This window comes from Lepus europaeus, chromosome 1, assembly GCF_033115175.1.
Source record: "Lepus europaeus isolate LE1 chromosome 1, mLepTim1.pri, whole genome shotgun sequence".
NCBI classification, from domain to species: Eukaryota; Metazoa; Chordata; class Mammalia; order Lagomorpha; family Leporidae; genus Lepus; species Lepus europaeus.
In genome coordinates, this window is record NC_084827.1 from 102,187,061 (window position 1) to 102,211,856 (window position 24,796).

General features: G+C 39.1%; 1 protein-coding gene across 1 annotated transcript in view; it reads right to left on the reverse strand.

Moving 5' to 3' along the window:
• The window catches only part of PLA2R1 (phospholipase A2 receptor 1), a 131,403-nt gene that overhangs the window by 73,952 nt on the left and 32,655 nt on the right, over positions 1-24,796 (reverse strand). Inside the window, exons 5-10 of the mRNA XM_062187249.1 lie at positions 22,942-23,055; positions 22,361-22,504; positions 19,942-20,136; positions 16,022-16,179; positions 12,362-12,460; positions 9,022-9,134 (exon numbers count right to left, since the gene is read on the reverse strand). Of these exons, the coding sequence (XP_062043233.1) occupies positions 9,022-9,134; positions 12,362-12,460; positions 16,022-16,179; positions 19,942-20,136; positions 22,361-22,504; positions 22,942-23,055 (823 nt within the window). The remainder of the gene's footprint in view (positions 1-9,021; positions 9,135-12,361; positions 12,461-16,021; positions 16,180-19,941; positions 20,137-22,360; positions 22,505-22,941; positions 23,056-24,796) is intronic.

The window sequence follows — 24,796 nt, forward strand, 5'->3', positions numbered from 1 at the left end:
TTGCTTGAGAACAATTTTGATGAAAAAATACTGGACATTCTTAAATATAATGAGGAGGCTGGAGGTCCTGTTAGGAAGGCTCAGCTTTAATCGGAGTAACTGCACTGGATTTCTCCCAAAAACAGGATTGTTAACATTTTTGGTGCTATTTTCTTTTTTTTTTAATTTTTAAAATAACATGATTTCAGTTTATTTTGTATTGATAAGATTAACCCTGTACTAAGTAAAGAATTTAACAAATAGTAAGAAGAAAAAAACACTGTTCCTCAACAGTAGAGACAAGAGTTATCAACAATAATCAATTTTCAGAATGGCCTTTTTGCTCATATAATAACTGACTTAGTTGTTCAACTAATATAAAAGTGATTAATTTCTTTATCCAAAGAAACACACACACACACAAATTGATCTTCTTCCATCTACTAGTTCACTCCCCAAATGCCTACAACAGCTTTGGCTGAGCCAGGCTGAATCCAGGAGCCAGGAGTTCAATCTGGGTCACCCATGTGAGTGGCAGGACCCCAGTGCTTCAGCCTTCACCTGCTACCTCCCAGAATGGGCACTGTCAGGAAGCTGTATTCAGAAGCTGAGCCAGGACTCAAACCCAGGTTCTCTGCTATGGAATATCTTTCCACTAAATAAAGAATGGAAATAAAATATCAGTAGTTTTTAAAAGGGGAAACATACATAATGAACATTAATGGCACACATTTCTGGTGAAATTCCTCAGAAATGTTAATTTTTTGGATTTTTTTCTTACAAAAGATTATGAAAGAAATACAGACTTAGAAAATATACTTAATATAAACACAATAAAATAAAACTAGAAGAGCAAATTCCAAAATCTGAATGGCAGTTTCCTTTGGGAGAGGAAGGGGATTAACTGGGAGTGGAAGGGAGAGGGACCAAGGGGCCACTTTCATTTTATTAGAATATTTTCTTCCAATTTACTTATATTTGAAACAGTGAGAATTTTTATTGTATAATATTAAAGAGGATAAAATGTGTTTAAAAAAACCAGTTAACTGCCTTAGACACACACATGCGTGCGCACACACACACACACACATACCCTGTGTCAAACCAACAAATGAATTCAGCAAAGCTACAGGATACAAAGTCAACACAGGAAAATCAGCTATATTTCTATACTTTAAAAATGAACCATCCACCTGAGTGCTTGGGCCCCTGCACCAGCATGGGAGACTGGGAGGAGACACCTGGCTCCTGGCTTCGTATCGGCGCAGTGAGGGCTGTGGAGGCCATTTTGGGGGTGAACCAATGGAGGGAAGACCTTTCTCTCTGTCTCTGTCTCTCTCTCCCTGTCTAACTCTGCCTGTCAAATTAAAAAAAAAAAATGAACCATCCAAAAAGGAAATATATATATATATATTAATAAAAAAAATTCAATAGCATCAGATAGAATGAAACACTTAAGTTAAGGAGGTGAAAGACTTACACACTAAAAACTGCAAAATGCTGATGAAAGAAATGAAAGAGCACACAAATAAAAGGAAAGAATTCCTATGGTTATGGCTTGGAAGATTTAATACTGGTAAGATATCCATACTACTCAAAATGGTCAACATATTCCATGCAATACCTATCAAATCCCAATGATATTTTTTTGCAAAAAAATAGAAAAACTTGCTCTAAAATGCATGCAACGCATACAGAATTTCAGGGGAATATGAATATCTAAAATGATTGTGAAAAGGAAGAACAAAGTTGAGGGTCTAATATTTCTTGGTTTCAAAACTTGCCAAAAAGCTACAGTAATAAAAGCAATATGGTACCAGGAGAAAGATGAACATATAGACCAATGGAATACAACACAGCCTAGATATAAACCTTTTCATATGGCCAAATGATTTCAAACAAAAATACCAAGACCATTAAATGGGGAAAGGACAGTTTTCAACAAATGGTGTTGGGTAAACTAGATATCCATTTGTAAAAGTAGTGAAATTGGACTCTTTTCTTGTACTATGTATAAAAATGAACTCAAAGTAGATTAAAGATCTAAACATAACATCTAAAAGTATAAAACTCTTAGAAGAAAACATAGGGGAAAATCTTCATGACATTGGATTTGGCAATGATTTAAAATATATGACACCAAAAGCACAGGCAAGAAAATAAAACTAAATGTGAATTAAAAAGTCAGTCTGAGCTTAGAGTAGGGATTAGTAGAGGTTGAAGGGATGAAGAGGAGATTGGATAACATGAACCAAAAAACTGCCGGATTGAAGCAGTGGATTCTGGTGCTCCACAGCATAGTGGGCTGACTAGAGTTCACAATAATTTATTATACACTGTGTAAAGAACTAGAAAAGAGGAGCCACTAGGGTCCAAACATAAAGAAAGATAAGAAAATGAAAAGGTTAACTGTTTGAATTGACCAGTTTATATTGTCTATACGTGTTGAAATACTCTACTGTAATAAAAGTGTACAACATTACGTGTTAATTAAAAATTTAAAACAAAACCATTAGATATAAGGAATAATTTCTAGTGCTTTAAAGCATAGTGGGAGCACATTTTATTTGTATGACAAACTAGAAGATAGGGATCCAAACAGAAAATAACAATAAAGAAATGGAAATGCTAATTTCCCTGATTGACCACTGTGTTGTATATATGTGTTGAAATATCAGACTTCATCTCATAAATATAAACAATGCTTATATGTTAATAAAAACTTCAAAACCGTCTTTGCACTGTTCAATAATTGAAAAAGTTTGGTTAATCCTGTAGGCTAATTATAATCTGGGATATTTATAGCAATGGGTCTAAGAAATGTTCAAGTTTGAAACAAAGCAGCTTAATAATAAAAAAAAAAAGGATAAATCAGACTTAATCAAAATGAAAAACTTCTGTGCATCAAATAACACTATCAAAAAGGGGAAGCCAGGTGTGGTTCATTAGTTATGATAATTATATTACATTCATATGAGATGATAATAATCGGGGGAACTGGCTGTGGTTTGTAGCTTGTGATAAATATATCATACCACCATAAGATGTTAACAGTGGGGGGAGCAGGTATGGGGTATATTGGAACTCTTTGTACTGCTTCATAAATTTTGTTTTGTAAATTTAAAACTATTCTGAAATAAAAAGTAAAAAAGACTGTCAGTGGAATAAAAAGGCAACCCACAACCTAGAAGAAAATACTTGCAAATCATGTATCTGATAAGGGATTAATATCCAGAATATATCCATGGTTATATTTATATAAATCCATGTTTATATAAACATATTTATATAAGTATTTATATATATACATATAAATACATATACATATATATTCACATATATCTATATATATATATAAATCCTGTAACTCAACAACAGCAAAAACAACCACCGTAACTAGAAAATGGGCAAAGGACTTGAATCGACATTTCTCTAAAGATACACAGATGGCCGATAAGCACGTGAAAAGATGCTCACCATCACTAATCTTTAATGAAATGCAAAGCAAAAACCACAGCGAGATACTACCTCACACCTGGTAGGCCGATTCTTGTCAAAACAACAAGAAAATAAGTATTGGCCAGAATGTTGAGAAATCGAATCTTTGTGCACTGCTGGTAGGAATGTAAAATGGTGCAACCACTATGGAAGATAGTATGGTAGTTCCTCAAAAAATTACAAATAGAATTATCATATGATCCCTCAATTTCACTTCTGGGCATATACCCAAAAGAACTGAAAGCGGAGACTCAACAGATACCCACACACTCATGTTTGTAGCAGCCTTACTCAAAAAAGCCAAAAGGTGGAAGTACCCTAAATGTCCATCTATGGATAAATAATTTTTTAAAAGTGGTATATATGGACCATGGATTCTTAGTTTTAAAAAGAAAGAAAATTCTAATATAGGCTTCATGGATAAATCTTGAAAATATTATGTGAAACAAACCATGCACTAAAAAGATAAATACTGCATGAATCCAATAATTGGAGGTATCCAGAAGACCCAAACTTTCTACAAAGTGGTAGTTGTTAGGGGATGAAGGGGTAGAGGGTGCAGGAAATAAGCTGTTATTGTTTTTGCGATTAATATGCTGTTGTTTTGCAATTTATCTGTTAATTAGTTTATATGTGCGGTAGGTGCACAACAATGTAAAATCACTTAATGTTACTGTACACTATAATGATAAATTTTAAGTTGCAGATATTTTACCATAATAAAAAAAGGTTAACTGCAAAAATGTTTTGAGGGATGTGGCAGTTGCAGGAAAATGGAACACCTGTAAAATGCTTGAAGGAAAATGACATACATTTAAACCTAACATTTCTCATCACTTTTAGCAAAATTCACAACATGAAATATTATTTATATTATTTGGTGCTCAATAGTCCATGGCTGATTGATTCAAGAATAAGATATACAGGCAGTTAGACAGTTATCCATGGTGACTCATAAACTCAAGTGTTGTGTTCCTGCTCTGTCTGGAAACTAAGAGGCTAGGCCTGAAATAGTTTTGTAACATTTGGTATGCAAATAAATATCTGTTATTTAGCAGGAAGGGTCTGTTTTTCTTACCCTCTCTAATCTACAAAGTGTTAAAGTCCTAGACTAGGAGCAGTTGCCCAATAACAAAAGAAATAAGTAATCTGTAGCAGGTGGTTCTAATTGTGCCCATCAAACCTGTCACTCAGTTGTGCACAAGAGTGGAAAATCAATTAGCAGCTACAAGCTTGGGTACTGAAGAGTGACAGGAGTGTCTGAGCTCAAACAGGAAATCGGTAATGGTAGAAAATGATTGCCAAGGCTGCTGGTGGACACTCCAGCATCTAAGGAGTCCTTCCACCTACTTCTGAACCTTCTTAGACAAAAGCTGCTGTGGTGAGAGGATGCTGTCCCGTCAACCAGAGAGCAATACAAACCAAGAGCAGGGCTCTTCCTTTCCCCCACTTGCAAGTCCTATGTTGGAGTCACTATTTTGGATGTAGATATTGTGCGGGGGAGAAAAGGAGGCTTCAAAAAGTATGTGGAAAATGTGTGTTATAAAAAAAGTATGCATGGATTTAAAAAATGTTTTTCACCAAAATAAACTTCCTTTTTAAAATCCACTTTTCCACACATTCGAGTGTCAACTGACAAGGAGAGAGGACATGTCGCTGATGATGCTGAGTCCTGCCAGGGCTTGGGTTTGACCTGGCAGCTTGCCCCATAAGGCAACCTGGGCCCACTGAGGAGGCTGAGGTTGGGGTAAAAATAAACTTACCTGCACTATAATTCTGCTTTAGAATTGGCTCACACTTGAGTGTTGCCTATTGAATCCAGTTTATCAGAGAACAAATATAAATTACAGGTGACCCATGAACAATGCAGAAGTAGAGGTGCGAGCCCCTGTGGCCGTGGAACATCTGTGCATAATTTTGACTTCCCATAATAGCAACGGAGGTGGCTAAGAACTTATGGCAGTAGTACACTATGTGGTAAGGTTAATTTTATGAAATTATGATTTACCACTACATGTGTTTGTTAACATTTTTCTCAACTATAAATTATACTATGTATGGTGTGTGTGTATGTGTGTAAGTTCTGATCAATTTTAACCTTTTATAATAGATTTACATATTTATGATAGTATATGATAACATAGGGTGTTATCTATATATAGTTTTTATGTTCATGACACGTTTCACTTATTTTTTCAATATTTCTAGATCATGTGGATTGTGAGGTTTTTCAAGTTGCCACAGATTTCCCAAACCAAAAAAATCCACATGTAAGTGGACCTGTGCGGTTCAAACTCATGCTGTTCAAAGTCAGCTCTATTCACAGTATAATCTTGTATCAAGTTTTGGGGGAAATGAAATGGATTTTTCCCCACACTTTCTGTCATTTGTAGGATGTCCCTAAAGGGTTTGTAGAGCAACAAACATTTGAACTCTTAACAGATTTCTTGTCTTTGCTTGGGTCACTTTAGCACTATGGGCTGTCTTATAATGTTACTTTGTGTTTAGCCATTTACTGTGCTAGTCTGTCTGATAGGTGCAAGTAGACAGTGAGTTCAAGTCTAGGTGAGCTGGAACTCTTGTAGCACTGTAGGGTAACCTTATTTCCTTGATGGTGGGCTTTATACACCCACCATCCCAGGATGCTCCTGTCATGCTCCAATCCCACCCCAGTTGTTTATCTAATTGGGGTGCTACCTTATTCCTCATAAAAGGAGGTAGAAGGCAGGAGAGAATTATTTTTCCAGTACAGAATGCACTCAGACATACCACTCTTGTTTTCTCTCTTTCTGCTATGTACTGGTCTGGGAAATCTTATCCTACTCTCCCATTCTCACTTACAGATACTGTTTCATTTTTTTTTTCTTTTTCTCTCATTTATAGGAAACTCTTTGGTCCACTCATGTTGAATATTTCTGTGTAGGGTGGCCCACACACACACATGAATGTGCGTTGATTCCCCCTCTGTTAAATAAATTCTGATCCTATTTGCACACAGTACTAGTCTCCACTTAGTGTTTTTACATCTGTGGGAGACAAGAATCTGGATTAGAAATTAACATGTTCATTGATTGCATCATATCCTCTTGTTTCCTTTGTTTTTGACTACCGTGCTGCAAAAGATGCTGGGCAGTTACATCATGCCTTTGCCTTTTTTACTAGGGCATGCCGTGCTTAATATCGTGGCTCTCAAAATAGACATTCAATAAATAATTTTCTAATAAACTCTTAACTATTAATTTTTGCATGGTCAGATGACATATGAAAAGCAATTAACAGTGTCATCTGTGTAATAGGTGCCCAAAGAATATATATTTTAAAAAGAGTGACATAAAAAATAAGTGAAAGGATTATTTACTTCAGTGGGAAAATGTATTTAACTTATAATTAATAAAAGAGTTTGACTAATCAGGTCCCTGTACTATCCAATGTTGACTCCCTGATTGGCAGACCCTTGAACCCAATGTCCTCATGAACCCTTTGGGTAGGTAGCCAAGTGAAGGGGTTACAGGCTTCTTTCAGCCTAGTAACTAGACCTGGGAAGGTGAAGGGAAACACTCAAGACAACACTGAAATACACCGAAGGTAGTGTTGGGCTGTTTGGACTAGCAGTTAGGATGCTTGCACCCCAGTTGGGGTGCCTGGGCTCAATTCCTAGCTCTAGCTCCCAACTCTAGCTTCCTAATGTAGATCCTGGGAGGCAGTGGGTGATGGCTCAAGAAGTCAGATCCTTGCCATCCACATGGGAGACCTGTACTGAGATCCTGACTCTCGGCTTCAGTGCTGGCCATTGTGAGCACTTGGAGATTCCAGCAGCAGATGGGATCTCTCTTCTCTCTCTCTCTCTCTCAAATTAATAAGCATTTTAAAAAATGGTACTGCTATTCTCTGAAAGGGGCAATTTAGTCTGTCAAATGCTATCCATCCATTCTTCTGTGTGTGTGTGTGTACATCCTGTTCTTTTTGTGGTTTTTTTTTTGTGTGTGTTTTTTTTGTTTTGTTTTGTTTTGTTTTTTTTTTTTGAGTAAAGGCTGGGACGGAAAGTAGGAAAATAAAAGATAACAGGAGAAAGAAAATACTGGTCACTTTTGTGGAGAGAACAAAGGACACATATTATTTTACCAGTTAGACTTAGGTGTGAAAAGTCTCTAAACAGAAACCATAGCACCGTTTGTCCTATTTCCTGGTATTCAGTAGACATTTGGAAAATTTATTTATTTATTTATTTATTTGAAGAGGGGGAGAGATCTTCCATCTACTGGTTCACTCCCCAAATCCCAAATGCTTGAAACAACTATAAGTAGGCAGGCTGACGCCAGGAGCCAGAAGTAGGGCAAGGACCCATATACCTGGACCATCATCTGCTACATTTTCAGGATCATTCACTGAAGCTCTATAGAATCACACAGGGGGCCGGCGCAGTGGTGTAGCAGGGTAAAGCCCTGGCCATATGGGTGTTGGTTCAAGTCCCAGCTGCTCCTCTTCTGATCTAGCTCTCTGCTGTGGCCTGGGAAAGCAGTAGAAGATGGCCCAAGTCCTTGGGTCTCTGCACCCACATGGGAGACCTGGGGGAGGCTCCTGGCTCCTGGCTTTGGATTGACGCAGCTCCAGCCATTGTGGCCATCTGGGGAGTGAACCAGTGGGTGGAAGACCTCTCTCTCTGTCTCTACCTCTCTCTGTAACTCTGTCTTTCAAATAAATAATAAATCTTAAAAAAAAAAAAGAAAGAATCACACAGGCAGGACTTGAACCAGCACTCTGATATGGGAAGTGGGAGTCCCGGGAGGTGGCTCAACCCTTTGCACCACAAACCCCGCCATCAGTAGACATTTGCAAAGGCAATGACCTAGGCAAAAAAGTGACTTGCTTTGCAAGTGTAGTTTCTTGTGGGGATGCTGAAGAGTTTGGTTCTCTTCAGTCTTCAGCATAGAAAAGTCAGTCTCCCCACCTCACTCTCTTTGCGGCATTGGTAGTGACACAAGGTCACCTTTATCCCCTATTACACATCTGTGGCGTTTTGTAAATTGTAAGGACTGGGAGATGCACACAGGCTCTCTGCCACCTTCAGGAAGATACCAGTGTCTGGAGAAGTCTAAATCTAAACAAATTAGACCTAAGAGGCCATGGTGAAGCCTTTGAACACCATCAACATCTTAGTTATACTTCCTTTTCTGCTAAAAATATCCCTACACAGCTTGAGCACATTAAAGAATAATACTGAATTATTAAAAAAACATACTTTCATTACAAGTAGTACAAGTAGTTAGAAGATAAAAGTCTCAACATGACTGAATATTTTGACCAAGCTAGATAATTCAATTCGTATGGAAAGTAAAATATACCTTAAATTTTACTATTTGTCACTCAAAAATAAATTTTAGGAATAACATAGAATGGCTTAAGGTAATCTGGACAACTACTTTAAATAATCCAATACTCTAATGTACAGCATGCCTTAGGTTTTGACAAGTTCTAATTATGGTCAGATTGCAAGAGTCCTCGTATCAACACACACTAACATTTCCAGTAGAGACTTTTATGCACCTGTTTGCAATGGTCACGAGTGCGGGAGGACAGTAGTAGCCACTGGAAGCGTGGTCAAAGCTTCGAAGGACCGTGTCAATTTTGTAACAGAATCCACCATGTCTCTCCCACCCCTTGAAAAAAGGAAAAGGGAAATTAAGGTCACAGTGTAATCTAGTTAAATACCAAAGGACTTATTTTGAACATTCACATTTACCACTTACATAGCTTTTCCTCCAAATCACTCAAAACTCTTCAAACTTTTGTCTTCATATCTTTATATTTATTCAACCTGATAATGCCCTTAGTCAATTATTTTGAAACCTAGAAATTTTAATTAGCTTTGAACTTTCAAATCAAGTGAAAACAAAGGGGACTCACTTAAAATCAGTCTCTCTCTCCCCAGACTGTCAGAATTTCATACAAATCGCACCTGCAGGAGGGTAGAAGTTAAGAATGCTGGCCCTGGAGTCAGCAAGAAGGGGTCTGAAACCTGATTGCAGGACCACGTGACCTTATTTAATCTTTGCAGGCTTTTTTTCTTTTCTGTCAAATGAGGACAATAATAGTATCCACAGGGCTGCTATGAGAAACAAAGGGACAGAATGCAGTGGAGATCTTAAAATAGAGCTATGGACCAAGTCTGATCAAGAGGACATGGAGATCTAAACAATGTTATATACTTTCTCAACTTTCTTTCTTATTGATTCTTTTATGTTATCCCACTGGAATTCCTTTGGGTTAGGGACTTAGATAAAGTAATCAAATAGTGAATCAGCTGGGCTTGGAACACAAGTCTGTTATAAGCCAGGATGGTCTTCCAAATAGAGAACAGCCAATAGATAAAGTTAGATAGATAGATAGATAGATAGATATAGATATAGATATATAGATATAGATATATATGGCACAGAGTATTTCTAATTTTTAAAATCTATTTTTAAAATTTATATGAAAGGCTTAGAGACAGAGAGAGAGAGAGAGAGAGAGAGAGAGAGAGAGAGAAAGAACCATCTGCCGATTGACTCCTTAAGTGCCTGCTAAAGCTAGGGCTGGGCCAGGCTGAAGCCAGGAGCCAGAAAGTCTGTGTGGGCCTCCCATATGGGTGGCAGGACCCAGGCACCTGAGCCATCATCTGCTGACTCCCCAGGTGCACATTAACAGGACGCTGGAATCAGGAATTGAGTTTGGAGCTGAACCCAGGCACTCTGACATGGAATGTGGACATTCCAAGTAGTGGTTTAACCACTGTGTCAAATACTCTCTCTGGAAGAGTATTTCTAAATGAACCGCCTGCCTTTTTAGAAAAAAGAAAGCAAACTTTAGCACTCAGATTAAAATGAGAAACGTATAACTCTGTGGCTCAACTCTGGGCGGAAAGAAAGGTGGCTCTATCCTCTCAAACCATGCAGTGTGAGAGACATGCACTCCTTAGTCTTTTGTATTTCAACTGAGTGGTTTTCATTCTTTTTCTTACACTATCACAGAACCACGTCACTTATATCTATCCATTTTTACTCACTCACTGGCTTTCAAATGGACTTCATTCACTGCCAGGTCAATCAATACTTGCTAGCTTTTGCTCTGGTAAAATGATTTCTAGTATATTTCTTGGAAAAGGTCTCAGTCTCATAGTCAATTAAAGAAAACCTTAATCTAGAAATCAGCTAGTGTAGTTTAAATTGTATCATTGAATGAGATGCAGCTCACAAGAGCTCCCTTATGCAGCTACCCAGGATCACTTGCCATTACCTCATTCCCCATCCACTCCATGCAAGTAACAGGAGCCCAAGACAGTGACCCTCCTTGCCTCACCCTGGGACAAGGATAGGAAGATTAGATTGCTTTGTGCTTGCAAGAACAGGCAGAGAGAGGGGCTGACACTGTGACCTTTAAGATGTTCTTCCTTCATTAGTAGCTAAGAAAAACAAACTCTTTATTATAAGGCCATGATCACAAATCAAACTGGCAAGAATAATTGATCATATTGGTTAACCCTTTGTACACTAGGTACTGCTTCATTTTTCAATGAAAGGGTAATGATAACAGTACTGAAGGAATTGCTCCTAAAAGATGTGACTTAGCAGGAAAAATAATCACTTTTTTTTGCCTTCAAATAATTGACTGGCATTGCACAACTGGCTAAAAGAAAGAAAACTTTGGAAGCCTTGTTCATTGACTCAGGTACAATAAAATTAATGAGGATTTTCCTATAAAGCTAGAGAACTGGCTTTGAACTTGGAATCCATTACCATTAAACACTGGTAATGCTGACCAGAAAAGGGAGGGAGCAGACCAAAGTCTGAACAGAGCACCAGTTCCCTTTCTGTTGTGTAAGAAGTTAATTATTCTTCCAACAAAAATCAACCATATTCCATGTTAAGTTGCCTTGAAAGCCACAATAAGATAAATTCCATGCCCCTCCCCCAGTATTTTTTTATCAGTTAGAGATTATATAACTAATTCTGGAACTGTAATCATTTGATAAAATGTTTAGGGACATGTCAGCTATGGCACTTGTATTGTCCAGCTTGAGTATGAATAGTAGCTCATAGGTTTACACCTTGATTAATGAACAGAGATAAGAGAGATGAAATAGATCACTATCTAGCTTGAGCATAAATAATCGTACTTGAAGAGAAAAATAATAAAGCATTTTAACTATCTTTCCAAAATAATAAATATGTTACGAACATGCACTTCTCACCATTATTGTATTCTACTCAAATATTTCATTTTAAGAAAGGTGAACGGCAGGCAAGATGCTGGGTACAGAGGCTCACTGCCTGACTCCAAGGAGTGCATTCGTTCTCTCTCTGACATCCCACTTGAGAATGATGCAAACCACATATGAGACAGGGCACCATGTGACAATAGGTGTCCGTACAGATGGTGTACAGGATCACTTTATCTCATCAAAAATCGTAGTCTTGGGTCCAAGAGGACAAGAAGACAATGATCCTTCTTGAGGCTGCACATTATTCAGGTGTTTGTGGCTGATAATTGGTTTGTCAAGAGTAGTCCACATTCAGTACAAAAAGAGGAGGGCTGGAAGGAAGGGAGGGGAAACAGAGGGAGGAAGAAGCAAGAGAGGGGAGACGAAAGAAGGAAAGGAGGGAGGGAGGGAGGGAGAAACGGAGGGAGGGAATAAGGAAGGGAGGGAATAAGGAAGGGAGAGAAGAAAGGGACAGGTGCAGAGAGAGGGTGCTGCAAGAGAGAGGGGAGAGAAAGAGTGAGAGTGAGAGAGAGAAGACAAGAGAGGAACATTTACTTAAAATTACTGACAGATATACAAGTGTTATTCTAGTTATGTAGTTTCTGAATCTAAATTGCAGGGTCTTCCAATATTAACAACACTTACCTCTTGACATTCTGATTCAGCATCAGAAAGGACATGGCCTGGCTTTTTACAAACGTAAAAGTGAGTTTCTTCACAATCTGTAACTTTCCAGTGTCCTTCCTAAGGAGAAAGATGTCACAAGTTGAATGACTGTGCTCCACACTGACCCCTGATGGCTGAGCCCATTGCTTCTGAACACAAACATGACCAGTGACAAGGGATTCCCAGTGGGGTGATGTGTCAGCATCCTGCCTTGCCATGGGATGGGCTGACACTCTTCCAGCAGGGAGGAAGTCATCCCAAGTGTGTCATGGATCTGAGGCATGCAATCCAGAGTTGGGTGGACAGGAAACAGAGAGACACAGATGTTCTTGACTGCTATGTGCCAAGCATAATGCTGGGTGTTTTCCACATGTGATCTCAATGATCCTGTGAGGTAGGGATTATCATTCCCATCTTGAAGGTTAGGTTTCATATTTTGCACAATTTCCCATAGACAGCAAAAATAGGGGCAAGGATTGATACGAAAGTTAAGCTGGCTTTTTATGAAGCTGCTCTCAAATTTTCTTTTACAGACAGGATAAAGCAGTGGTTCTCCATCTACATGCACTAGAATCACACAGAGGGGTAGCTGAGAAGCCAGTGACCCAGCCTTGATGGGATGTGAGAATTTGCATTTCTAACAAGTCTTCAGGTGCCATTGATACCGCAGGCTCAGAGGCCATACTTGGAGAATCACATGGATGAAGCCATCCCTCTAATCAAGGAAGACTACTTCCTCTCTTCAGCCACTTCTTTGTGTTCAATTGAACGCTTTACTGCTTTCCTGTATAAACCTGATCCTGGAAGCTACCATGCATCATCCTAGATAACACTCCCATAGCTGGCAGTCATGTTCAACTCCCAAAGTCCTTCTTCAGAGCGTGTTCCCTTTAGATGGTAGGCAGATACTTCCATATCTTTTCCTAGTTCTACCAAAGGCTACTCTTAGACCTTCATTAATAACACCATAACTGCCAACAGTCTAAAATTTTATTATTCAAAAGGATTTTTTATTTTAACATAAATCAGAACATTAGACTAAAGTCACCTAATTTAGGTGTGGAATTTCAGGTGGTATTTGAGGCATCCAGGATTTGAGATAAATATGGAGCCCTGCCATGATATTCAGAACCATACTACATGGAGGTGGGTATGACACCTCTTGTGTTCACAAGCCCACATCCGTCTGCCATAGAGTCTTCCAGTAAACTATCCAGTTACAAGATAGTGTCAGGCATACTGTAGCTGCTTAATAACTGTCACATGGAGGGAAGAACGAACCCTTTCCTAGCTCTCATGCTCAAATTTAGGTGTCCACCAGGATGTGGTAACTTGTTAACTATAATAATTATATTCATACTAAGTTCCACTTCATACAGATAAATACTAATTAGTACACATCCACTACTTCAGGAGCCACCGAGCCGCCAATAAAGGAGCCACAGTGGAGCGGGCAATTAGCCTAGCAGTAACGATGTTTGCATCTCACGTTGGAGTATCTGGGTTTGATACCCGGCTCTACATCCTGACTTCCACTTCCTGCCAGTGCAGACCCTGGGAGGCAGAGGTCATGGCTAGAGTAATTGGGCTTTCTCCAACCACATGGGAGACATAAGTTGAGTTGTGGGCTCCTGGCTTACGCCCAGGCTGTTGTAGGCATCTGGGGAGTATAGTGGCAAATAGGAACCCTGTCCGTCCGTCTCTCTTTGCCCCTCACATAAAATAAAAAAAATGTTTAAAAAGGAACCCCAAAACATTATACTTATAGTATGATGTCCTGACCCATCCACAATTATTAATACCTGTTTTCACTCTGTCCAAATGTTGGCTCCTGGTCTGTGAATATGCTAAGTGAGATATCCCTGTCTGTCCACAGGAGATGAAGGCTGCCTTACCTGGATTTAACCCACAAATCAATAAAACATCAAATACTGCAGAATGAACTATGGTGGATTGCATAGCAAACCCAAAAAAAACATCTAGGGAGGCCATTGTTTCTCCGTCCTCAGATGGGACTTAGAGACCGTCTAATTGCATATGTGATTATGTGTGCCCACAAAGCCTGAAGAGAGAAAACAATGAAATGTATCACTAACCTAAGTGTCAGGAATTTTCTATGTTTGTTTGGCACAATTACTTTGTCAAGCTACTTTAGTTACATTTCATAAACTTCTTTTTGGGGGAACTTGACTTTGTAAGAATACTGGTCATCAGCCGGCGCCGCGGCTCACTTGGCTAATCCTTCGCCTGCGGCGCTGGTTCTAGTCCCGGTTGGGGTGCCAGGTTCTGTCCCAGTTGCTCCTCTTCCAGTCCAGCTCTCTGCTGTGGCCCTGGAAGGCAATGGAGGATGGTCCAAGTGCTTGGGTCCTGCACCTGCATGGGCGACCAAGAGGAAGCACCTGGCTCCTGGCTTTGGATTGGCGCAGTGCGCTGGCCGTAGCGGCCATTTAGGGGGGGTGAACCAATGGAAGGAAGACATTTCTCTCTGTCTAACTCTGCCTGTCATTAGAAAGAATGAAGATGTCCATCAAATCCCAACAATATCCACCTGGTACGATCAGCAGCTATCTATCAAATCAAGGAGATTAAATCTATTTTAAACATATAATAATCTATCCTTGTGGATTGGGATTAAACTAATTTTGTATAATCTGAGAATTTAGATAAATGAAAGATGGGAACATGGGGATAAGTCTGAAGGTAAGACCACTGGGACCATTCCATTTGTGTGAAGAAAAGAGCAAAATTTGCCACCGATGCAGAGTTTTCAAAGAGCTTACCCATACTTTTCAGACCCTAGGTTTTAATAAGATAGTAAGCATACACATCATCACTCCCCAGGGTAATCTTCCACCCTCAGCTCTCTTCCTCAACATTGCCGTGGTGGTCTAGGCACTCCCATCCACCAAAGTGATGGTTGCTCAAGTCAGAGATCTACCTCTCTCCCATCCCTCATCTAATTTAGGAACTAGTCCTGTCTTCCAAAGCATCCTTGAATCTGTCCATTTCTCTTCAAAGATACCACCCTGGAGAAGCTTTCAAACTAGTTTTTTCTGCTTCCACTTTATCCTTCTCTAATGCATTCTCTAGGCAGCACCCCTTTGCTTTTTGAAACGTAAGTCAGCTCATGCCCTCAGATCATGCCCTCTGGCTCCCTGAAGCATGTTAGTGGCTGCTACTCCATGGTCTATAAGCCCAGCACTTACATATTTCTCCTGCCCCATCCCCTACCACCTCCTCACCGCTGGTCTCTACTAAATACAGCAAGTCTGGGCCTGCCTCTGGGCCTTTGCACTTGCTGCCCTCTGCCTGGATTTTCTTCCCCTGTTCTTCAAAAGATTTTTTTTTGTTTGTTTAAGCCCCAGCTTAAATGTCACCTCTTCAGAAGTGACCATCTCTCTGAAGTATTTGTCACAACCAAGATTCTCACCACATTGGCACCAGCTTTGTTGGAGCAATCATCACAACAATAACTACCATGTTTTTTTCTGTGTGTCCTTGTTTGCTGCCCAGCATAAAAGCCACATGAGAAGCAGGAACTGTGCCTGTCTTAGTCTCTGCCATAGCCCAAGTCCTTGGCACAAGTGACCCTCAGTATTAGTCCAACAAAATGAGCACTGAACAAATGAATCAGCTTACGGATTGTTCAGCAGAGACACACAGCTGGCTTCTGTTTGGGAAAATCTGGGGCTCAAGTGTGTGCCAGTTAGTAAAGATGACTGAGGAGCCATTAGACCATTTAAAGGAGACCGGAAATGTGTTGCTGCTCAAACCAATCCATGTTTCTGATGCATTCTCTGTAAGAGATAAATGTAAATTATTTGCAAGATCTTAACATTTGCAAAGGAGATATTGTACTGGGCTTATTACCCAAATATACTACTTTGCATGTAACTTCTTCTTTACTTCTTCATGTGATGAAATCTGGTTAAGTCTCAATATATGATACAGATCTAAATCTTTTTCCCTCCCATAACATCCAGTTTGGCTCAATGAAGGCATTATAAGTGAGGCAGAATGTGAGCTAAAGCCAATGCAAGGGCAATACTTAAGCAAATCAGATTCCTGGGACTCTGGTTCCTGCTACTGTAGATAAAGTTGACCTGAAATGTCTGATTTTGCTTCTGTCTAGAGAAAGGGAAAATGGGAAGTTCCACTATATTATGAAAAGGGCATGTTAAAAAATCATTTAATAGTAGCCTAGCTTTTTAAAAAAGATTTATTTATTTGAAAGGCAGAGTTAGAGAATGGAGAGACAGAGAGAAAGAGATATTCCATCTGATGGCTCACTCTCCAAATGGCCAGGAGCCAGGAGCTTCCTCTGAGTCTCCCACATGGGTGCAAGGGCCCAAGCACTTGGGCCATCTTCCACTGCTTTCCCAGGTGCATTAGCATGGAGCTGTATTGGAAGTGGAGCAGCTGGGAATTGAACCAGTGCCAATATGGGATGCCAGCACTGTAGGCGGTGGCTTTACCCACTATGCCACAGCGCTGACCCTAGTAGTCTTATCTTCACAATACATGTTTTTGCTAGCCCTTTTCTATTTTTCCCCCCATTTTGTTGCAATTGAAATAGGAAGCAATGGGGTTTCTGGAAAGGAAACTCAAGCTTGACAGCCAAGGTAGGATGAGAAGGTGTCTGGGAGAGATGTTCAGATGCTCTTATTGAAATAAAGGGAGACTCAGGATTATCTTAATCCCAAATGCAAAGGGTTGGGGAAAATGACACAGAAGGGTTTGTGTTTCCCCTCCAGACTAAACTCTAACATTCAAAAGGTCATCAAAATGGAGTCTGGGGAGTTTTCTTTTGTTTTTAAAAATTAAAATATGTAGCTAGTGGTTTCAATGGTTTTCAGCAGACTTGCATTTTAAACGTGCATCATAGGGAGAAGCAGACCTGCTCAGATGGACTAAATCTGGTGGAGGTGCAGCAGCCTGGAACTTCTGAACATGGCACAGCCTGAGGACACTGCACCAGATAAACGATCCACTGGTTACTAATCACAGTTATTTAAATTTGGTCATTTGCTGAGGAATGTCCTTTATTACTTGCATTATATCACTTCCACAGATTACTGCTATCTAGTGGACATAATGCTAAATTACAGGTTTAGGGTTTTTAAAATTATTATTATTATAATTATAATTTTGGAAAATGACCTCTGCTTTTTAACAACAAATTAAAAATATCTGGCATGTGTGAAAACATTACAAAGTTTCTGAACACATATTTTGTAAAAATTTAATGAATTTGTACTCTTGCATATTATTTAGCAACTTCAAACCTATGAGCCATAAATAAGCACTTTTAAATAGTTTAAATATTTTTTTTTATTTTATTTTTTTTAACTTTTATTTAATGAATATAAATTTCCAGTGTACAGCTTATGGATTACAATGGCTTCCCCCCCCCCCCATAACTTCCCTCCCACCCGCAACCCTCCCCCCTCCCGCTCCCTCTCCCCTTCCATTTGCTTCAAGATTCATTTTCAATTCTCTTTATATACAGAAGATCAATTTAGTATAAAGATTTCAACAGTTTGCACCCACATAGAAACACAAAGTGAAACATACTGTTTGAGTACTAGTTATAGCATTAAATCACAATGTACAGCACATTAAGGACAGAGATCCCACATGAGGAGCAAGTGTACAGTGGCTCCTGTTGTTGACCCAACAAATTGACACTCTAGTTTATGGCGCCAGTAACCATCCTAGGCTGTCGTCATGAATTGCCAAGGCTATGGAAGCCTTCCAAGTTCACCGACTCTGATCATATTTAGACAAGGTCATAAAAGACAGTGAGGATAGTAACCAATGATCCTAAGAGTGGCATTTACCAGGTTTGAACAATTATGCAGCATTAAGTGGGGAAGAGGACCATCAGTACATACATGTTGGGAGTAGAGCCATTGGTGGTAGAGTAGAGGTTATGATTACAAAGGAATGAGGCCCAAGTGCACTAGACAGGGCCTAGAACAAAGGACAGAGTCATTATTAGAGGAGCTAAGAAAGGTGCTGTCTAAGCTACAATGAAGTTTTCTGATTGAGAGGCAAATAGAACCTGATAGAAGGGGCTTGATAATAATCTGGTGGGCTTTAGGCCTTGTAAATTCAGAGGCCCAGACCTACCTATCTCTTCACATGGGGTATATCCTAAGGGAGGTGTGAACCTCCTAGGGGAAGGCACTCTGTTGACTTTCATTACTTGGCTGGCCTGGGAGGAGAGCTGGCCAGGTAAAGGCAGGGGGCATCTCTAACAAGAAATTTACAGTTCTGCCTGCAATGTTGCTGACCCTACTTGACCATCCCCTCAGCTGCAGTGGTCACTTTGGAAGTTGGGCTGAGTGAAGGTGCAAGAGAGAAACGTCGGATCACTCTTAGAGGATCTCCAATTAGACTCACAGCAGACTTCTCATCAGAAACCCTACAAGCTAGAAGGGAATGGCGAGACATAGCCCAGGTACTAAGAGAGAAAAACTGCCAGCCCAGAATACTATATCCTGCAAAGCTCTCATTTGTGAATGAAGGTGAAATTAAGACTTTTCACAGCAAACAGAAACTGAAAGAATTTGTTGCCACTCATCCTGCCCTGCAAAAGATGCTTAAAGATGTGTTACACACAGAAACACAGAAACATGGTCACCAATAGGAAAGAAGGTAAAGGAAGGAAACCTCACAGCAAAAGATCACAGGAAGCTCAATTTCTCTTTGACATAGAATTAAACTCTGATGCTCTGTTAAAGCAATGTGTTAAAGTAATCTATTATGTTCTCTTGATGTCTGTTAAATTCTAATTGTTCAAAAACAGCTGAATTTTTATTAAGAGCTATGGGTTATTTAAATATGTGCTTTTTTCAAAAATTTGAATATCTGCTGCTCATAAAACTAAAGCGTTGTTGGTTCTGTGTTTAGCTGTCCTCCTATAGGTTCCTATGGACTTTTTCCAGCCACTTTTATTGTATTCAGTACTTTGGGATGGCTCTGTAAACAGATGAAGCCAATAATGTATTAACAGTACCAACTGAGAGAAAGTATGGTTAACTGAGGTTACTAAAAAGAAAAAGCAAATCAAATCAATTGGCAATCTACAAAAAGAGTTAAAGATTTTAAAAGCTATTATTAAAATTGCTATATTGGTCTATTATGCTATATTATATGTGTGTACATATTGTATGTCCACATAGGAAATTTTATTAAGAGTTTTATTTTAAATGGCTTATAGATAAGATTGTCCATAAATTTAAGCTGCTAAAATCAATCAAAGATACATTTTAATTTGTGGGACCTGAATCTGTGTATCATATGTTTTAGACTTGTTGGTAGAAAGAAACTAAAAACATTTTAGATGGTTGTGCTTAAGTTTACTGGCTAAACAAACTATACCATGTTAGATATTTAAGAGGTGTTTTCAAATACATGATTCTTAAAATTTATAGAAGGCATTGGACCTTCTGGTAAATGTTTTCTTAAGTTTAAATATTTTTAACTCTACTAATAAAAATAGCTATTGTAGTCTATTTCAGATTTTTTAACTCAAAGCCAAAGTTGGCACTCACCACTTCCAAGGAGAGTGACAAGAAACTCCACCTCTGCCAATGAGCCTATGTCTATTAATGTACTGTTACTGGAGAGGCAGGAATGCAAAGCCTCGTTCCAGGTCTTTTCTTCTTTCTGAAGTTTGTAGCAGTTACGATGGTAGGGATCCCAGCCAGGCTCACAGTCGGTGGCGTAGTATTTCCAAGCATCTTTTTCTTTTCAAATCAACAAAAGACAATGTCATTTTCCACAATTATTTTAACATCACTTAATAGCCTTTATATAAATTATCATCAACATGATTACTTTAAAATATGAAAATAGAAAGCTCTGAAATGAATCATGGAATTCTAGAAATTCTGCACTCAGAAAGGTCTAATGTATGATTTAGTTCTAGATCTAGGGTCTAATGGATCTCAGCACTTTGTTTCCAGATGAAAAATCTAAGGCAAGAAGGGGTAGAGGATGTGGCAAAAGTCATACAATGAACATGGAAAGTCAGGACCAGATACAAAATTGAATAGTTTTCTATTTATGAAGTCTTTTCACATGGCAGAAGGAGTAGCATTTTGGAACACAACTTAAGTCATATTGCATGGACTTTACACACAGTGTGTGGATGGGTAGATATTCATCGTCAGCCGATAAGAGCCTGCACTTCCTCCAGAGCAGGGCTGACAAATAGGTTTCACATCGAAGGTCGGTTTGATTGCCTGTGGTATCACCCTAGGTTGATGTGACCCTGAGCTGCCCTTACAGGAACTTGAAGCCATGGTGCTTTGGGCACCGGAAGGGCAAACGGTGGTGTGCATGCCAGTGTTTGGCATTCTTTATCCAAGAGCTTGTTCCCAAACTGTTAACAGCATTTAAAAATCTTATGTTATTAATCACAGCTAAGTGCCTCTCTTAAGAACTAATTCAGTTAGATAAGAATTCACTGCTATTTGGAAAACAAAACATTCCTTTTAAAGTTGCTTCTGGGACTCTGACAGCAACTAGATTCATAAAGACTGTGAGAACACTGAGTTATCATCTGCCCCTGTACTTTTCAATCTAACAAAAATCAGCGATAGAACTCTCTAAAGGTGAAATTTTCAGTCTCTAAAGGAGAGATGCAGAGATAGAGAAACTGGTCTGACCTCAGCAAGGACAGGACAAGCAAGGATTTTGAGATCCTGGAAGCACAGTGTGAAGGCACTGGCCTCAATCTTCAAAAGAATTTGCTGAAGCAACAACAAAGAATCCAAACAGGCTGAGGGCTACAACCCCCAATTCTGGTCTTTTGACTTCAATTAGTCGGTCAGAGGAATAAATAAAACAGGATAAAAGAAAGGTGGCAGGAGGGCATGCTGGAGAGTAAAGTAACAACAACAACAACAGAAAGAAGGAACAAATGGAGAAAGGAGGGTGGACAGAAGGCAAAAATAGAAGGATGTGGTCAATAACAGCCAGTAGCAATTCCAGTGAGTTCTCACAATGGTAGAAAAATCTCTACCCCATAATCAATGACACTCCTAAGCATGGCTTCTTAAAAGTAGACAAAAGTTAAGATCTACTTGTTAAGGACAATATTCAAAATAGCTAATTTAGCTTGTTATTTTAAATCTAGAGTTGTTTCTAATTACTCTTGGAACGATTCTTTAAAAGATGGCTATGTTTGTATCTCTACTTTCTGTTAAGACATTAACTCCCTCAGAGACTAAAAGAGGTAGTAGACCTTAAACACAGAAATAATTGGACTTCAGGCACTAGATTATAATTAGGTATGATTTAAGCCTTCGTGACATCTAAAAGTTTTGAATGTTATTTCATCAGGGAGGATGTGTTATGAATAAGAGATACAGGTGTGCTAGAAAATCAATGAATTATGGAACAAATGGACACTTAGGAGGGAAATTTCTGAGGTTCTGTTGTGCAGCGGGGGTGATTAAGTAGCTAGAAGAGAGGACTTTGAGTGTTCTGACCACAAAGCTGATCACCATGCTTTGATGATTACACTAGGTATATCTGGGTCCAAACATCATGGTGTATGCCTAATGTTTGTAATTATGTGTCAGCTTAAAAAGTTAATAAACAATGAAAGTCAATGAAGTAAGGAAGTTCATAAAATTGTTCTCTAATTTATGCTTACTTTCTAGGGTAACTCTAAAATTCAGAACTAGAATAGAAAAGGGAGCATAGTTGTTTTTCTAAAACAGAATGACTAAAATGCAATATTTTTTAAAAATTAAAAAAAAAATAGGTAAAAACCTATAGGCATGTTTGATTCATAGAGGCTTTACAATAGTGATTTTTATAGTTATACATTTTTATTCATAAAAATACAAACAAGACTTAGCTAGGTTTTAAGTATGATTTTTTAAGATAAAAAGTGAAGGAATTTTTATCTGTTGAAAAGACAAACAACATATGAGAGTCACTTAAAATAATAACACTTACCAACTATTTCATCATCGACGTGGTTTAGGTATTTTTTACAAATATAAGGCAAGGTGGACTCACAATTTCTACTCCTCCAGGCCCTTGGCATAAATGAATTGAAGGTTCCACAATGATATTCAACAAATGGTTCAAAATTTATCTCTGAAAATACAACATGTGTGTTAATGAGAGTTTAATATATGTGAAAGGTGATTTGGGCATTGAGGAGTCTCCCTTCCACATGGAGAGTGAACTGTTAACAGCTATGATTTCGCAGGTCAAGTCCAGGCATGGCAATGAAGTGATTTCCCAAAGGCTATAAAAGAGCCAACTTTATTGTTATATAGTAGGGAAATGTTTTGCAATTTGTTGCTATTTTTAAGAGAGCAGACTGCGGTCTTGGCTCTGACCCAAACCTTCCTGCAAGCTTGGCTAAGTAACTTACCTTTTTGGTCTCCATCTTCTGGTCTGGGGAAGCTTGCCTTGCAGGAATGCAGCAAGGCTTCAGATGTTTATAAACCACTTTTATAACAACATGGCTGCACCAGAAAGGCTATTTCCCATGCCGCTTGTGGAAGGTCAATAAAACGCTGAGGTACCTGGGCTCCAGTTCAGATAGCTGAGCGGTGTCCCATCAGACCACTGCCAGCCAGCATTCACATCCAGCTGATTCAGACCTGTCCACAGCTCCACTGCTTCTCCGCTTACCTGCTCTGAAATGGACATCATGAAGTTTCAAAAAAAAAAAAATGCAATGCTTTTGATTTCCTATTCCTGGAGCACAGAGTCACCCTGGTGCCTTCACCATTTGGAGGAACAAGGCAGTCCCCTAAAGACCCCTGACTGCAGTTTAGTTGTGAAGTGCTTCATCCAAGTATGCAGAAATGTTGTCTTACAATGGTTGGCAACCTTGTCTAAGGATGCCACAGATTTTAAACCGGCTTCTTTATGTGAGTTCATGCACTTGAGGGTTTTAGAGGGTGCAGGAAGGTGGAGAGGAACTCTCAGAAAGTGAACAGCACACGTTTTCAAAGGTGAGGACAGCCTACAGGGGCAGAGCAGCCAAGGGGCTGTGCAGTGTGACAACCGTAGGGGCCATCTGGTCTAGAGGGGCAGCCCAATCCAAGGGGCCAGAGTACCCAGAGAGGTCCCTCACAGCAAGGCCAAGTGCGAGGCAAACTCAAGGCTGTTTACCACTTGGGCTGGGAGGTTTATGGCAGGCTAGCTCTGTGGCACCGGCTCCAGCACTCATATTTTAACTCAAGTTTTTAGCAGATGGTTAGGTATTGCATGGGATGCCCACAGTCCATATCAGACTGCATGGATTTGAGGGTCAGCTTGGCTCTTGATTCCAGCTTCCTGCTAATATGCACCCTGGGAGGTAGCTGCATGGGTGCTTACCCACATGGGTAACCCAGATTGAATTCTGAGCTCGTGAGCCTAGCTGTTGGGAGCACTTGGGAGTAAGCTAACAATTGAGAGAACTTTGTCTCTGCCTTCCTGATAAAAATAAATGAAGATACACATTTTGTTATGGATATTAGGAGAAAACACTTGCATTGACAGGTTTGTACTATGGAAACTGTAGAATTATTAGCAATTTTTCTTTGCCTTTTCTTTCAATGGACCTGAATTTTAAAATATTATACTAGAAAAACATGAGCGACTTGTGCAATAAAATTTGGACAAAAACACAAATGTCAGAAACATTTTATAAAAATGGCAAATTTTATGACACTTTCAGATATTGCCACTTACCTATCTAATCTATAAAGGAGAGCACTGTTCTCTAATGGTTCATTTGTTTCAGAACCCAATTTATTTTGAGACAGATACAGGGGCCTACCCTGAGATTGAAAACCTGACAGATAAGAGTAAAAATTAGGGTGAAGGTATGACCTAGTTTGCCTGAAAAAACCCATGGTTTACCATGATAGTTCCAGAATAATCATCAGTTGCTGTGCCTTTTACTGTCAAAGAGTCTAAGGGTAGATGGTAGACTGTATGATTACCCAGGTTATGAGGTCAGTGGATTTACATAACAAGGCTGGAGTATCCCCAGTGGTTGGACATTTCAGTACATTAGCGGAGAATGGAAAAAACTGAACCCATTTAAGGAAACAGAATATGTTGCTTTATAATTTTGAGACCCCAGAAATGATTTAACAGTAACAGCATAACACACATGGGCCTCAAAGTTCCAGCTTCCTGTGGCATTAGCCATGGGTCTCTTCCTAAGATCATTTGATTAAATCACCCAACAGGATTTATGATGACAACAGGAAAAATGAAACATGGATTGACAAGACAGCAAGAAATTTTTATATTTAAAATCCAGGTATTTGTCCAGTGATATTTTTAAATAACATAATTAAAATATTAATTATTCTCATCTTAGAGTTATTTTGAAATCCAATTGTTTTCATAACACATAAAAATAATTGTGTAATTTAT